At 35.2% G+C, this 14,457-nt stretch overlaps 3 protein-coding genes across 31 annotated transcripts in view; all 3 read right to left on the bottom strand.

The window, feature by feature from the left end:
* The window catches only part of BLOC1S1 (biogenesis of lysosomal organelles complex 1 subunit 1), a 1,086,347-nt gene that overhangs the window by 391,501 nt on the left and 680,389 nt on the right, over positions 1-14,457 (bottom strand). The window lies entirely within an intron of this gene.
* The window catches only part of TMT1B (thiol methyltransferase 1B), a 686,675-nt gene that overhangs the window by 358,564 nt on the left and 313,654 nt on the right, over positions 1-14,457 (bottom strand). The window lies entirely within an intron of this gene.
* LOC126931139 (olfactory receptor 6C6-like) lies at positions 10,414-11,386 on the bottom strand. Its single transcript, XM_050748957.1, has one exon. The coding sequence runs from the start codon at positions 11,368-11,370 to the stop codon at positions 10,414-10,416; it is 957 nt and encodes a 318-aa protein (XP_050604914.1). The 5' UTR covers positions 11,371-11,386.

The raw sequence follows: 14,457 nt of genomic DNA, 5'->3' as shown, positions 1-14,457 counted from the left end.
ATGCACATAGAAAGAAATGAATAATAGATCCAAAAAGGTAAGCTATAATTTTAACTTAGTCTAAAATCAGAAATTAAGGCAAATGCACAGTAAATGCAATTCAGGGAGTTAAATTTGGCTACTGAATTTTCATGCTTTATAAATGTGTTTTAATACATTAATTTTATAGTTATATACTAATAAGTGTTGAAATCTATTTTATTAATATACTGTTGCATCAATATAATGAAGTAGACTTACGCATTTGATATAACAGAAAAATAATACAAACTGGGACTAAATAGAATTCTTATATGTAGAAAGGATGGAAAGTAATATTTCTTCAGAGATTTTCAATGGTGTTATAAAGAATATAGGAGGCTGAGGCAGGAGAATCGCTTGAACTCGGGAGGCGGAGGTTGTATTGAGCCCAGATGGTGCCACTGCACTCCAGCTTGGGTGACAAGCGTGAGACTCTGTCTCAAAAATAAATAAATTAATTAAGTTGGATTAAAGAATCGAAGAAAGAGTGGAACTGAGCCGTGAAGTTCTTTAAGAGACTATCCTATAACTGATAACTGATAAGGTAGAAAAACTGGAAAACATGTTTGGTACATTTATTTGATCATGTTCTCCCACCTTAAGAGTTATCTCATACAGGATAGTCTCCTGAAGAACTTTATAGCTCAGTTCCCTTCTTACGTTATATTCTTTCTCATGAAATGTTTCACACTGCTACAATAACTTTCTTCAATTCTTTAATCCAACTTTTAAATAACACCTCTTTATGGCGTATCAGTTTCCAGAAACCATGACTTTGAATAAAATATGCCTTGTATAAATGTAATTTGGCATATGTAATTTGATAACTAGTTCACCATGTATTTATTTTAATCTATGTTATTGCAGACATTGTGAACTGTTCAATCAGTACCTTTAAGAAACTTTCAGTGTTTAAAGAACATAAACACATAAACAAAATACGATCAAACATTACTTAGCAATGAAGATACTTCTGAGAAATGTATCGCTAGGCAATTCTGTTGTACAAACATGCAAGTGTACTTACAGGAACCTAGGTGGTACAGCTTACTACACACCTGTGCCATATAGTATAGTCCGTTGTTTCCAGGCTGCAAACCTGTACAGCATGTTACTGTAGTAAATACTGTAGGCAATTGTAACACAATGGTAAGTACTTATACATCTACACATGTCTAAATACAGAAAAGTACAGTAAAAATAAGGTATTATAATATTATGGGGCCATATTGTACATGCAGTCTGTCATTGACCAAAATGTTATGTGGGACATGACTGTATTGATATACAGCAGCTAATTTACGTTGTAATAAAGGTCTACAAAAACACTTATGGGGCAGAAAGGATGGCTTTCATGGAATTTTGGAGATGAGAGGCCTTTCAGGAGAAAGTAATAATTATGCTAAGACTAAAAATATACATAAGGAAAGATGACTGAGATATAAATATATGCAAATAACACAGCGGTATTAGATAACCACATTTAGAAAATGGCTTCAGGATATTCAATTAGGTTCAGTAAAAGTTTTTCTACAACTCTGGAACACTACGCAGATCTTGCACACTTTTTATGCCTTACTTTCTCCATATGTAGAGTGGGAGAAATGTACCCCAGACCTCATTGCTCAGTAAATATATGCTATTAGAACTATTTGCCACTCAATAAAGGATAGCACTTAAATTTTTGAACAATTCAAGAATGTGGTACAACTAATATTTTTGTGTGCTGATGAAAGTAAAGTCAACAATAAGTTTGGGGAGGTTGAAGGGTGAAAGCATAAAGGGACCTGTTTGCCAGGATAGTATTTCGGACTTAAATCTATCATATCAGAAATTTTCAAAGGTTTGATTTTCAAGAATCACCCAGATCAGGGTGTCCAATGTTTTGGCTTTCCTGGGCCACAGTGGAAGAAGAATTGTCTTGGGCCACACATAAAACACACTAACACTCATGATAGCTGATGAAGTTTAAAGTAATTGCAAAAACATCTCACAGTGTTCTAAGAAAGTTTACAAATTGATGTTGGGCCACATTCAAAGCTGTCCTGTGCCTCATATGGCCCATGGGCGGTGAGTTGGACAAGCTTGACCTAGAGAGTTTTGTAAATGTAATTTTGAGTTATCATTTTTACTGCTTCTGAAGTCAATATTTCTGGGATAGAGTTAATGTGGTCTATGTTTAATATGCAGCCCAGGAGGCCGGGCGCGGTGGCTCACACCTGTAATCCTAGTACTTTGGGAGACTGAGGCGGGTGGATCATGAGGTCAGGAGTTCAAGACCAGCATGGCCAAGATGGTGAAACCCCGTCTCTACTAAAAATACAAAAAAATTGGCTGGGTGTGGTGGTGGGCACCTGTAATCCCAGCTACTCAGGAGGCTGAGGCAGAGAACTGCTTGAACCCGGGAGGTGGAGGTTGCAGTGAGCCAAGATCACACCACTGCACTCCAGCCTGGGTGACAAAGCAAGACTCCGTCTAAAAAAAAAAAAAGAAAAGCACCCCAGGTTACTGTAGATAACGTGCGTGTTAAATGTCAAGTAAAGACTACAATCTCATTGACATTTCCAACTAGAGAGAAGTCATTGAAAGTGTATTTAAGATGAAAATTTTAATGTTAACCTCTTGTTTTTAGGGAGATTACTCCTGGAAATGATATGGAATATGGGCTGTCTTATTAACAGGGAGTAGGTAAGGAGGCCTTTACTTTAAACTATTTATAAATTTTAAATCTTAGTGTATAAATGTGACAGTGGGACTAGAATACAGGTAAAGAGTCAAAGATATTTGCAAGAAAGAAATTAGAGATTTTAATAAACTTTTGGATTGTGAGAATAATTGAATGGGAGGGATTGGGCTTAATTCTTCATTTTCACTCCCAACCACATATACAGTAAATGATTTTAAGGAAGGTCATTTCACTCCACAGTATACAGCAATTCGGACTCTTGCATTGTGCTTTTGAATTAAGATAATCCTTTGATGTCCTCCAGAGAAACAATTTGCCCACTAGTTTTAATCTTATTATATTCATGCATCTGGATAAAAACAGTATGGGGAGAGATAAGGAGAGGGAGAAAGAGGAAGACAGTGTGAGAGAGACACAGAGGGAAAGGGAGACAGAGAGATTTGATCCCAAGTAAATGAGATTTACTTTTCTTCAGAAGTTCTGAAACAGCCTAATGCTTAGGCGTTAATTCTTATTCTGCATACAAATCTCATCTCCACTTTCTGAAAATCTAGACTATATCTTCATAATACAAAATTATAGTATCACTTGATTTTCAGTATGAAATATGAAAATATCCTTTCATGTATTCATTTATCTCTGAGAAAACTCAGGCCCCATGATCTCAGATAACTTTCTTCAGGTGATGTAATTGGTTAATGGTATAAGACTTTCATCCCCGGGACCATCATTGTATCTTCATTTTCATCACCATCTTCATCTTTTTTTGTCATTGTCATCATTGTCATGATCACATATCTAAGACATTCAAATGTATGAACAAAACTGATTTATATTTCTTATTGACATAGGAATGTTATTATCATCTTTATTCATTCTCTGGTTTCCTGTATATAGACAAAAGCAGGCAAAAGCTATTCTTGTTTACCACAGTACTGTATCGAATCTTAATTTATGTTCAATTCCTTTATTCTACCACTCAGTTTTAATAATACATTGCTAGAAAATTATGAAGTGATAGCTATGATAACATCTTAAGCATGTAGAAGACATTTATTGAAGTATTTTTATGGTTCTGTTTCAATTACAGAATCAAATAGGCACCTTGAAAATTAAGAAAAAATTAAATATTCAGTTGTAATGTTTCTTAGGATTCCATATATAACTTTTTTCATATAACACATTATCGGTTTTGAAAGGGAATGATCATTGTACAAAATCAAAATTGCTGAGAATGAAAGCATTAATAGCAGATCTGTAATTTTTCTCTCCATCCTTGATGATGCATGAGGTAGTTTTGATTTAGATTAGATCTTGCAAATGCTCAGATAGAATTTACTAGTTGAAAGACAACCAGCTACTTGTGAGGCTGAGTCATGAGAATCACTTGAATCTGGGAGGTGGAGGCTGCAGTAAGCCAAGATTGCACCACTGCGCTCCAGCCTGGGTGACAGAGCAAGACCCTGTCTCAAAAAAGAAAAGAAAAGAAAAGAAAAGAAAAGAAAAGAAAAGAAAAGAAAAGAAAGAAAGAAAGAAAGAAAGAAACAAACAAACAAAGAAAGAAAGAGAAAGAAAGAGAGAGAGAAAGAAAGGAAGTGAGAGAAAGAAAGAAAGAAACTGTTAATATAGGCAATAGTATGGACGAATCTCAAAATAATTAGACTGGGTGAAAGAAACCTAGTCAAAAAGAATACTGCATTATTCCATTCCTATAACATTCTAGAAAATGTGATAGTAAATAGAAATGTAATATACAGTGACATAAAGCAGGCAAGTGATTCCTGAAGGATAGTGACAGAGGTATAGTAAGCAGGGATACAATGTTGCACCAGGAAACTTTTGGTAGTGCTGGATATGTTCAATATTGTATTTGCAGTGATGAATTCAGCTTTATATAATTCTTAGAAAACATAAAATAAGGCTGGGCACTGTGGCTCACACCTGTAATCCCAGCATTTGGGGAGGCCGAGGTGGGTGGGTCATTTGAGCCCAGGGGTTTGAGACCAGCCTGGACAACATGGCAAACCCTGTCTCTACTAAAAATAGAAAAAATAGCCAGGTGTGGTAGTGCATGCCTGTAATCCCAGCTACTTCGGAGGCGGGGGCACAAGAATCGCTTGAACCTGGGAGGCGGAGGTTGCAGTTCACGCACGTTGAGATCGTGTCACTGCACTCTAGCCTGGGCAACACAGAGAGATTCTGACTCAAAAAAGAAAGAAAGAAAAAGAAAATATAAAATATTTTGTACGTGTCAAAGCTTATATTACATTCTTTAAATCTATGCAGTTTCTTGCATACCACCTCAATAAAGCTTTTAAAATGTGTATTGACTCAAAATGAATCATTATGCTGAATAAATACTGCATATAATAAACATGTGCCTTTTGTATATAAGACCCAGTGGTTTTCTAAAATTGTTATGAAAACAAATCTAGAGTTGTTCCTTATCAACATAATATTATTAAAACCATTGGTTAATATAGGTTGGTTAATATAAGGTTTACCTCAAAGTCTTTTTCTCAATTCTAGTTCCTTTTCTACATAGCAAATTTATGTTAAGTAATTCTGATCATGGGAAATAAGGCACAGTCTTCTCCTTGAGCAGCACTAGTGTGGGTCAGTATATTCAGTCATTCAGCAAGCTTCCAAGCCAGGAAAAGAACAAATTCTTTGTGTAGGGATTTCAACTTGGCTTCAGGAAGGTAATCAAACCACAGTTTTTCTTTTCTCTATCCCACTCCTCTTGTTTCTGGTTTTAAAATCAATACTTCCAGCTCTCTGTAAGCATGATATAAATGCATCTACTTCCAGTTGTTGGTGACAATGCTTAGACTGACATACAATGCCTTATATTTTGAACCTTTATGGCAATTCATGGGCAATATGAAATTCTCATTTAATATCCAAATTTGCAAGCTACTTTTATTTATTACCAAAAGTGTGCTACTAGTATTATCACTGAATGATTCTGAGACTCTTAAATTATTAAAAAAATCGTTTTCCATGTTCTGCTCCTAGAATCTTATTTTCCATTTGTTCTGAAAGCTTCATCTTTTCGTATTTCACACCACACCCCCCCAAAAACAACATTATTGTTTTGATAATTAAAAGAGTAATCCTGCATTGAACCACTGTATTCATTTATAAGAGTTACACTATTAAAATTAGTTAAAGTATAACTACGAGAATGTTAAACAAGCCTGGTGCCGTGACTTATGCCTGTAATCCCAGCACTTTGGGAGGCCGGGGCAGACGGACTGCCTGAGGTCAGGAGTTTGAGACCAGTCTGGCCAACACGGTGAAACTCTGTCTCTACTAAAAATACAAAAATAAAAAATTAGGCAAGCATGGTGGCACGTGCCTGTAATCCCAGCTACTCAAGAGGCTGATGCAGGGGACTTGCTTGAACCAGGGAGGTAGAGGTTGCAGTGAGCCGAGATCTCACCACTACACTCCAGCCTGGGCAACAGAGCAAGACTCTATCTTTGAAAAAAAAAAGAAAAAAGAAAAAAAGAAGTCTGCCCATAATTTATGAAGCCACAGGCCAAAGATAAAACATTTACCTAGAGGGTCAAGCCCGCTTGTCCTAAAAATACCCTCCTAGACTGGAAAAGATCTTTAATTTTTTGGTCGTTGAAACTTAAATTCTTTGTGGTTAACTGATTTTGGGAGTTTTAATGCTGTCAGTGAGAAATAAGTAGAGGAAAGTTTATAAAGAAAAGCATCCTTTACCCGCTAAACCCTTAGAATCCCCTATTATATGTTTTAAGATCCAAATATACTTCCTCACTGAAACTTCCAATGTATAGATCTCATTCTCTGTAATCAATGAAACTACAAACAATTTCCAGGAGCATGCCAGTTACATCCACTTCTATTAAGTATTGCAAGTTCTTAGAGCTCTGTTTGTTGAGGTAATAAATGAATGAATGAATGAATGAATGAATATACTTCTCTTTCCAGGCTCTGGGATTTGGTAAGTAAAAAAGAATTTATCCTAAAGAACCATGTAGTACAGATCTTATTCACCCTGGGACATAAACTTACATCTTAACACATAGATCTACTTCTCACCTCGTAGGAAAATTAAATCACTTTAATAGTAATAGAACATATCTTCTTATGTTTATTGCTCTTTCTTAATTCTTTACTCCTTCAGAAACCAAATTACAGCGCCCTGTAGAACCGCGCTTTCTAACCAGAGCACCAAAGGAGTCTGAACCAACATGAATGGATCCCATGGATTTAAGTGTCCATAATGTCCAGGAACTTCAAACAGTCCTATATAATGGGGATAAATTGAACAAGAAGGTGCAAAATGAGTCTCATCTCGAGGGAGAAGAAAAGGAAAAATCAGGCAGACAGCTAAAGCTAGTCCTCAGTGAAACAGCCTGAAAAATCACAGTTTCAGGGACGAATAGAGTAGCCTGAAGAAAAACCAAACTGCAGCTGCACTGATGAGAAAGCAAGGCCCAGCGTAGAAGCCTTTTGTTCTTTGTGGATTAGTAAGCTCCCAGGAAAAAGTTTCCTCATGCTTTCAGGCAATACATAGTGGGCTTCCTAGGAACTCGCACAGGGGTGTTGGGGGGTTACCTGAAACAGACCCACCGTCACACAAACAACAGAAGTTGTACTTTGTGCTACCCAAGACATACCCAAAGATTTACAGATAAGGAAAGTTGCACAGACAGCTTCACAGATATGGGAAGTTACACAAACAACTACAGAGATGAGGGGAGTTTCTCATAAAAGCTTTTGGATTCAACTGTAGAAAGGGCAATCCATTTTGGCCTCCTTTTTACTGTGGAGAGCTTTCTTTTGCTTATTAAACTTTCGCTCAAACCTCACCCTTGTGTCCACACTTACTAATTTTCTTGATTGTGAGACAATGAGCTCAGATAACATTTCAGACAACGAGACCATTGACCCTAGATAGTTTCAATTTCTCCTAACATGTCTCCAACACTGGTATCACTCTTTGGGTAGAGCCAGTGATAGAAGCGATGATTTGGAATTTCTGAAACCATGGCTTTGGTTTTTTTCAAAGAAGCTACTTTGAATTGTATGTTGCCAACTCAATACCACATATGACTTTTTTTTTCTACTTTTATTTTAGGTTTAAGGGGTATATGCGCAGGTCTGTTACATGAGTAAATTGCACGTTGCTGAAGTTTGGGCTACAAATGATCCCATCACCTAGGTAGTGAGCATAGTATTTGATAGGTCATTTTTTAACCATCACTCCCCTTTCCCTCTCTAGTAGTCCCCAGTGGCTATTGTTCCCATCTTTATGTCCACGTGTAGCCAGTGTTTACTTCCCACTTTTAAGTGAGAATATGCAGTATTCGGTTTTCTGTTTCTGCATTAATTTATTTAGGATAATGGCCTGCAACTGCATCCACGTGGCTGCAAGAGACATGATTTATTTATTTTTTTATGATTCTGCAGTTTTCTCGTATTTGACTTTTTAATTGTTCTATAAATGCAGAGAAGACACTGGGAGGCCATTTTCCAGAATCCCCTTATCAGAATAGTTCTATCTTAAAGTTTTTCAGTGAAAGCATTTTGCTCAAAATTTGGAAGTTGTAAGAGAAGCAGAGGCCATTATTTTCCAGAGGCATTTATAGTCAAACTGCAGAGCAAGGTGAGATCCATAGTAACTTCTTACTGAGTGTTTGAGAACTACATGCTTTACTGCTAAGGCTATTGGTTAGAACTTTCCCAGAAATTACTGAAAGTCACTGCCATTTCCCACTGAGCTTTCCTGAATCATTCTCTGTAGGGCTTTGAGCTGAAATCTCTAGTTCTAGTTTCCTCAACCTTCATCTCTGGTTCTCAGACTTTTGCTTCCCTTCCACTCTTCAAAAGAAGGTTGAGTCTTGGAGCCTGCTGCATAAAAAAGAGTGTAAGTTAATTTAGGTAGAAATGGACCACTAAAATGAGCAACAAAATGAGGAACTGAGATCCTCCATGTGTATCCATTTTCTTTTTTTTATCCCTTTAGAAACAATTTTTGAAGCTCCACTGCCTCAGAGGATAGGATTGAGAAGTAGAGTCACCAAGATATAGGGCAAAAATTCCTTCCAACTAACTCCCATTTGTTGGATCAGCTTATTTCTAAAAGACATTATAGGAGGATAGAGGCCTTCAGGGATTGGCAATTCAGAGTATGGAATGTAATCAGTTTTCACACTGATCAAACTAAATGGTTCAGTTATGTGAAGATATTCCTCAGAGAATAAAAATACCAAACTATGGGATAAAGGAGAAAATGCTGGCTGTCACAAAAGGACACTAGATATTCTGCGAAATTCTATCAACAAAAAGGAATGAACTATGAATGCATGCAATAGCATGAATGAAACTCAAAAAATATTATGCTGAGCAAAAGCAGCCATACATAAAGTTCACACGGTATGCCCTCTTTAATAAGAAATTCCAGGCTGGGTACCATGGTTCATGCTTATAATGCCAACACTTTGAGAGGCAGAGGCAGGAGGATTGCTTGAGCTCAGGAATTTAAGACCAACCTGGGAAACAGCAAGACCTCATCTCTACAAAAATTTAAAAATTAGCTGTGTGTGGTGGTGTGCACCTGTAGTCCCAGCTACTTGGGACGTTGAGGTGGGCGGATTGCTTGAGCTCAAGAGTTTGAAGCTGTAGTGACCCATGATTATGCCACTCCACTCCAGCCTCTGAGACATTGTCTTAAATATACATATATATATTATATAAAATATATAAAGAAATTCCAGAAAAGACAAAACAAGTCTATAGTGACTGAAAGAACACCAGCGAATACCTCAATCCAGTGACAGATGGGGTTAGAGGTGGGAGATGGAGAATGACTAGTTCAAGTGATTTTCATGCCTCAGCCACTGAGTAGCTGGGATTACAGGCATATGCCACAACACCCGGCTAAGTTTTGTCTTTTTTAGTAGAGACAAAGTTTCACCGTATCAGGCTGGTCTCAAACTCCTGACCTCAGAAGATCCACCCACCTCAGCCTCCCAAAGTGCTGGGATTACAGGCATGAGCCACTGCACCTGGCCAAATTAAATTATTTTTATCCCCCAAAACAACCAAAAATGTTTACTAATATTCTTAATCATTGAAACTCTCCAGGTGAATCTTCTACAGTAGACTAATTTATTTGCCTATTTTATACTCTGATTACAGCATCCTGGAACCTTTAGTTTTTTTCTTCATTTTTCAAGGTCCATCGTAAGCAATGATTTCTTGAGTGGCTACTTTGATCTTTAAAATTAATCAGGTTTTCTACCTCGTTTTTATCACAACATCAATTACATAATATAATAATTATCAGATTCTGTGTTTTTGACTCTTTTAGGAATGCAAGATACTTAAGAGCAGATACGATGCTTAGCAATTAACACACATGTTGAAGTAATTGTCTCAGTATATCTAGCAATGTTCACGGGTACAAAACATTCAGTACATAAAACTATTATTTATGGAAGAGCTATTTCTAGGCATAGAGGAACTTTAATATTTTAGATTGAAGAAGGTAGTTTATCACTAGAGAGTAGGAAGATCTACTCAGAAAGAACAAGAGAGCTGCAGAGAACACAGAGATGCAGTAAACCTAATACGATATTATTCAAGCAGAGAAATGGAATAACTCTGAACTAAGGTAATTTATTGAAGACTGCATTCAATTTTCCCATTCATGTTCCAACAGTATATTATTTATATCCAAATTTTGTCTTGTTTAGAAAATAACAAAATCTTTGAAGCATATCCTTGAGAGCTTCTTTCACCTGCTGGTTCCTTAGAGTATAAATGAAGGGGTTGAGTAAAGGGGCAACAGAGGTATTGAGCACAGCTACTCCTTTAGTTAAAGTCACCCTTTCTTTTGCTGATGGTTTCATATACATAAAGATACAACTCCCATAAGTAATAGAGACAACAATCATGTGTGAAGAACAAGTGGATAAAGCCTTGGTTTGCTGTTGAACAGAAGGGAATTTTAGAATGGTTTTGATGATGTATGTGTAGGAGAAGATCACTAACAACAACGTGATGATGAGTGTCAGCACAGCTAAGATAAAAGCCATTAATTCTATAAAACGTGTATCTGAGCAAGAAATCTGTAGAATAGGAGAAGTGTCACATAAGAAGTGATCAATAGTTTTGGAAGCACAGAAATCCAGCTTGAGTCCCAAGACCAAAGGGGGAAAGATGATTAGGAATCCAGTTACCCAAGAGATGAATACAAGTTCGTAGCACACTTTGCTGCTCATAATGATTGGATAATGCAGTGGTTTGCAGATGGCAATGTAGCGATCATAGGACATGGCAGCCAGGAGGTAAAACTCAGTAACTCCTAATAAAAGGAAGAAGAATAACTGAGTTGCACAAGCATTGTAGGAAATTGTCTTGTCTCCAGTCAGAATGCTTGTCAAGAATCGTGGAATGCAAACAGTTGTGAATGAAATTTCTAAGAAGGAGAAATTTTGGAGGAAGAAATACATTGGAGTCTTGAGCCGTGGATCCAGCAGGGTGAGGAGAATGATGGTTAAGTTCCCCATCAGGCTCAGGATATAATTACAAAATAGAAACAGAAAAATCACAATCTGTAGTAGAGGGTCATTTGTCAGTCCAAGCAGAGTGAACACTATGTCCATTGATTGGTTCTTCATTTTTCTTTTGTCCTGTGAAATCTGCAGAAAATAAAAACTAATATCACAAGTAAGAAAATACATTACTTCATTCTCAGCCCTAGAAAGTTTCATATTTAGAAAGTTACCCATGCACAAATATTTTCACAAGTCATATTAGATTTCATAAAAATGAACACATCCACCAATTCATCAGTCATGTTTATAAGAATGTTAAAAGATTCTTCTCTTGTCCAGAGTTAAATAAGTCCTACTTGCCACGTTACTGAAAACTTTTCACTCATTTGAAATAAGTTTCATACTTCGGTTAGTGTTAACTTTTGATTCATCTTTCAAGCACTTTATCCCAAAAGGCAGTTTAAATATTTAGTAGTTTGAAATTTCTGAATTTAGCTAACACTTCAAGTAACTTGTTACTTAAGAGAGTCTTTTATTCATCATCACGTTCCATTTCATATTTATTCATTGATATATATTTATCCATCATCAAGTTCAATTTTATATTTTATTTACTTAGTTTTTGTGTATACGTTCCTACAGTTTTTGTAGCTCCACTTAGGTGCCTATTCGTACTTTATCAATTGCCTTTAGATTCACCACTTTTCCGGTAAGTCATTAACAGTGCCTCAGTGCCTCAATTCTATATGACTGAAGTATATCAAACAGAAAAACTAAAATTGGTCTTTCTATGTTTTATCTTCCATTTTTCTTTAATCTGTTTATAATGGTTTCATATTTCTTTTTTTGCAAATACAGTAAGAAGCTATATATTGTTTTATTTTAAATGCAAAATGATTTTAAGTACTAGTTGCAGATCTTCTTACTGACTAGTATTGCAGTTATATTCCATAGTAACTGATTATAATTTATTTTTAGTTAATTATTTTTGCTAAAGAAAGGCTGCTTCGTCTTAGCCAATTTTCAGAATTCCCAGACAATATTCAAAAGGGCGTTTTTTCCATTTTCTGGCTTCCTTTTATAACATACAGGCTATAATAAAAAAATCAAATATCATGAAGTTACCTTTTCTTTTTGATTAAAATATTTAAATATTTCTCTGCTTTTCTACAAAGCTTAATATTCTTTTATTTATATATATTCATTTAAAATTACTGAATCCCTATAAAACCTTTGTTTTTAATTAATGAATCCCTAGAATCTTTGTTTTAAACAGTGATTGCTCTCTAGTAATCTTAATTTGTGTGTCTTTCATTAATAGTAAGTTAATGCATGCATAATAGTACTTGCAACATCAAAATATTTCTATTTTTGTTATCTCTTGGGTTTTTCATTAGTCACTGCTTTTCTAGTATAACAAGATCTACAGGTAGTTTATGTGTATATGTGTTATAATACATATTTTACATATAACTACATATTATTACATATAATGTAATAAATGTAAATTTACCTTTTTCATGTATTATCTGTGAAATTTTTATGATGTGGTAGACTAAATATAATAGTGAAGACTTTTTAAAAATTTCATCATTGTTCTACTGATCAAAATCTGGGCTTTGTTAAACAAAATAGCTGTCTTTAATCTTAAACTGGATGTAAATGTGTTTGTAGATTTTCTCAACATGGAAATAGCTGCTTTCTAATTTCCCTCTATGATTCATTCAATGCAACTACAAGCTCATAGAGATAGATTAAAAAATGAATTAGAGTAACAAACCTGCACATTCTGCACATGTACCCCAGAACTTAAAATAAAAGCTGAAGAAAAAAAAATTAGACGTATTCGTACATTTAAAAAATGCATTCTATTACATTATATATAACATATATATGAGGTAAAATTATGAAAACATAAATGAAGTAAAAATTTCTTGTATATAATAGAAATATATATTAGGAATTTGTAATATATATATAAATATGTATAATAATATATAATGTATATATTAGAAAGTTTTACTTCTTCGTCAAAAGGAATAAAGGAAATAGGACAATGTAAGGGCAAATTTAATTCCCTCACATGGATTTCCAAAGTTTTGCTCTAACTTTTGTTGCACGAAAAGATAAGTTAAAAAGGGTCTTACCTTACGCAGGGTATATTGGATTTGTTTTTATATTATGGTACATGGTAGAATGCAAAGGCTAACTAAATTGAGGGCACTTATAATCATTTCAATACATTGTTCCAATATTAAAGAGATATTAGCAAACTATCACAAGAACAGAAAACCAAACACCGCATGTTCTCACTCATAGGTGGGAACTGAACAATGAGATCACTTGGACTCAGGAAGGGGAACATCACACACAGGGGCCTATCATGGGAAGGGGGGAGGGGGGAGGGATTGCATTGGGAGTTATACCTGATGTAAATGACGAGTTGATGGGTGCAGCACACCAACATGGCACAAGTATACATATGTAACAAACCTGCACGTTATGCACATGTACCCTACAACTTAAAGTATAATAATAATAAATAAATTAAAAAAAAAAAGAATAAATACCAAGTTTTCTTCAGAAGAATCCATGTAGAGATAAAATGAGAGAATATTTTGTTTAAATATTTTCTACTTTTACTTAAGTTCATATTCACTACACATCTCAGACACACACACAAAAAATTCTAATGCATCTCTATCATTCTCTACAGTCTGGTTAAATTTCTAAAAGTTTTCATTAATACTTAACTAGACTCGTTACACCAAAGGTGAAAGCCTAGGAAAAAGAACAGATTTTAAGTAGAGAAATGTCATGTATCTCATCATTCTAATTAGGCTAGAGTTACAGATTTATCTTTTTGCTCAGTAAATACACAAGGGAATCTATTGAAACTACAAAACAAAAGAAAATAGAGAAAAAATTCCTTAGAGACTGCTGTTCAAAAAGTTTATTTATGCATATAACAATCTATACTGTCTGTTTTTAAAATCTAGGCATTATGCAACAAAACATTAATTGTTCTCACTCATAAGGCAACGTGAGGAAATCCACTGGGCTAGTTTTTTCAAACAAACAAAAAAAACCTTTCTGTTACTTTAACTAAAAAAAAAAAAAAAAAAGAAACTCAAAACAAGTGTACAGCAGGTTTGAATATTGCCAAACAAATTCAAATTTAAAATGAGGTTTCAATTGTGTACTGGTAGG

Source organism: Macaca thibetana, chromosome 11 (genome assembly GCF_024542745.1).
Source record: "Macaca thibetana thibetana isolate TM-01 chromosome 11, ASM2454274v1, whole genome shotgun sequence".
Lineage (NCBI taxonomy): Eukaryota > Metazoa > Chordata > Mammalia > Primates > Cercopithecidae > Macaca > Macaca thibetana.
The sequence above is the reverse complement of the archived record's forward strand: the minus strand, read 5'-3'. Positions and strand labels throughout refer to the sequence as shown.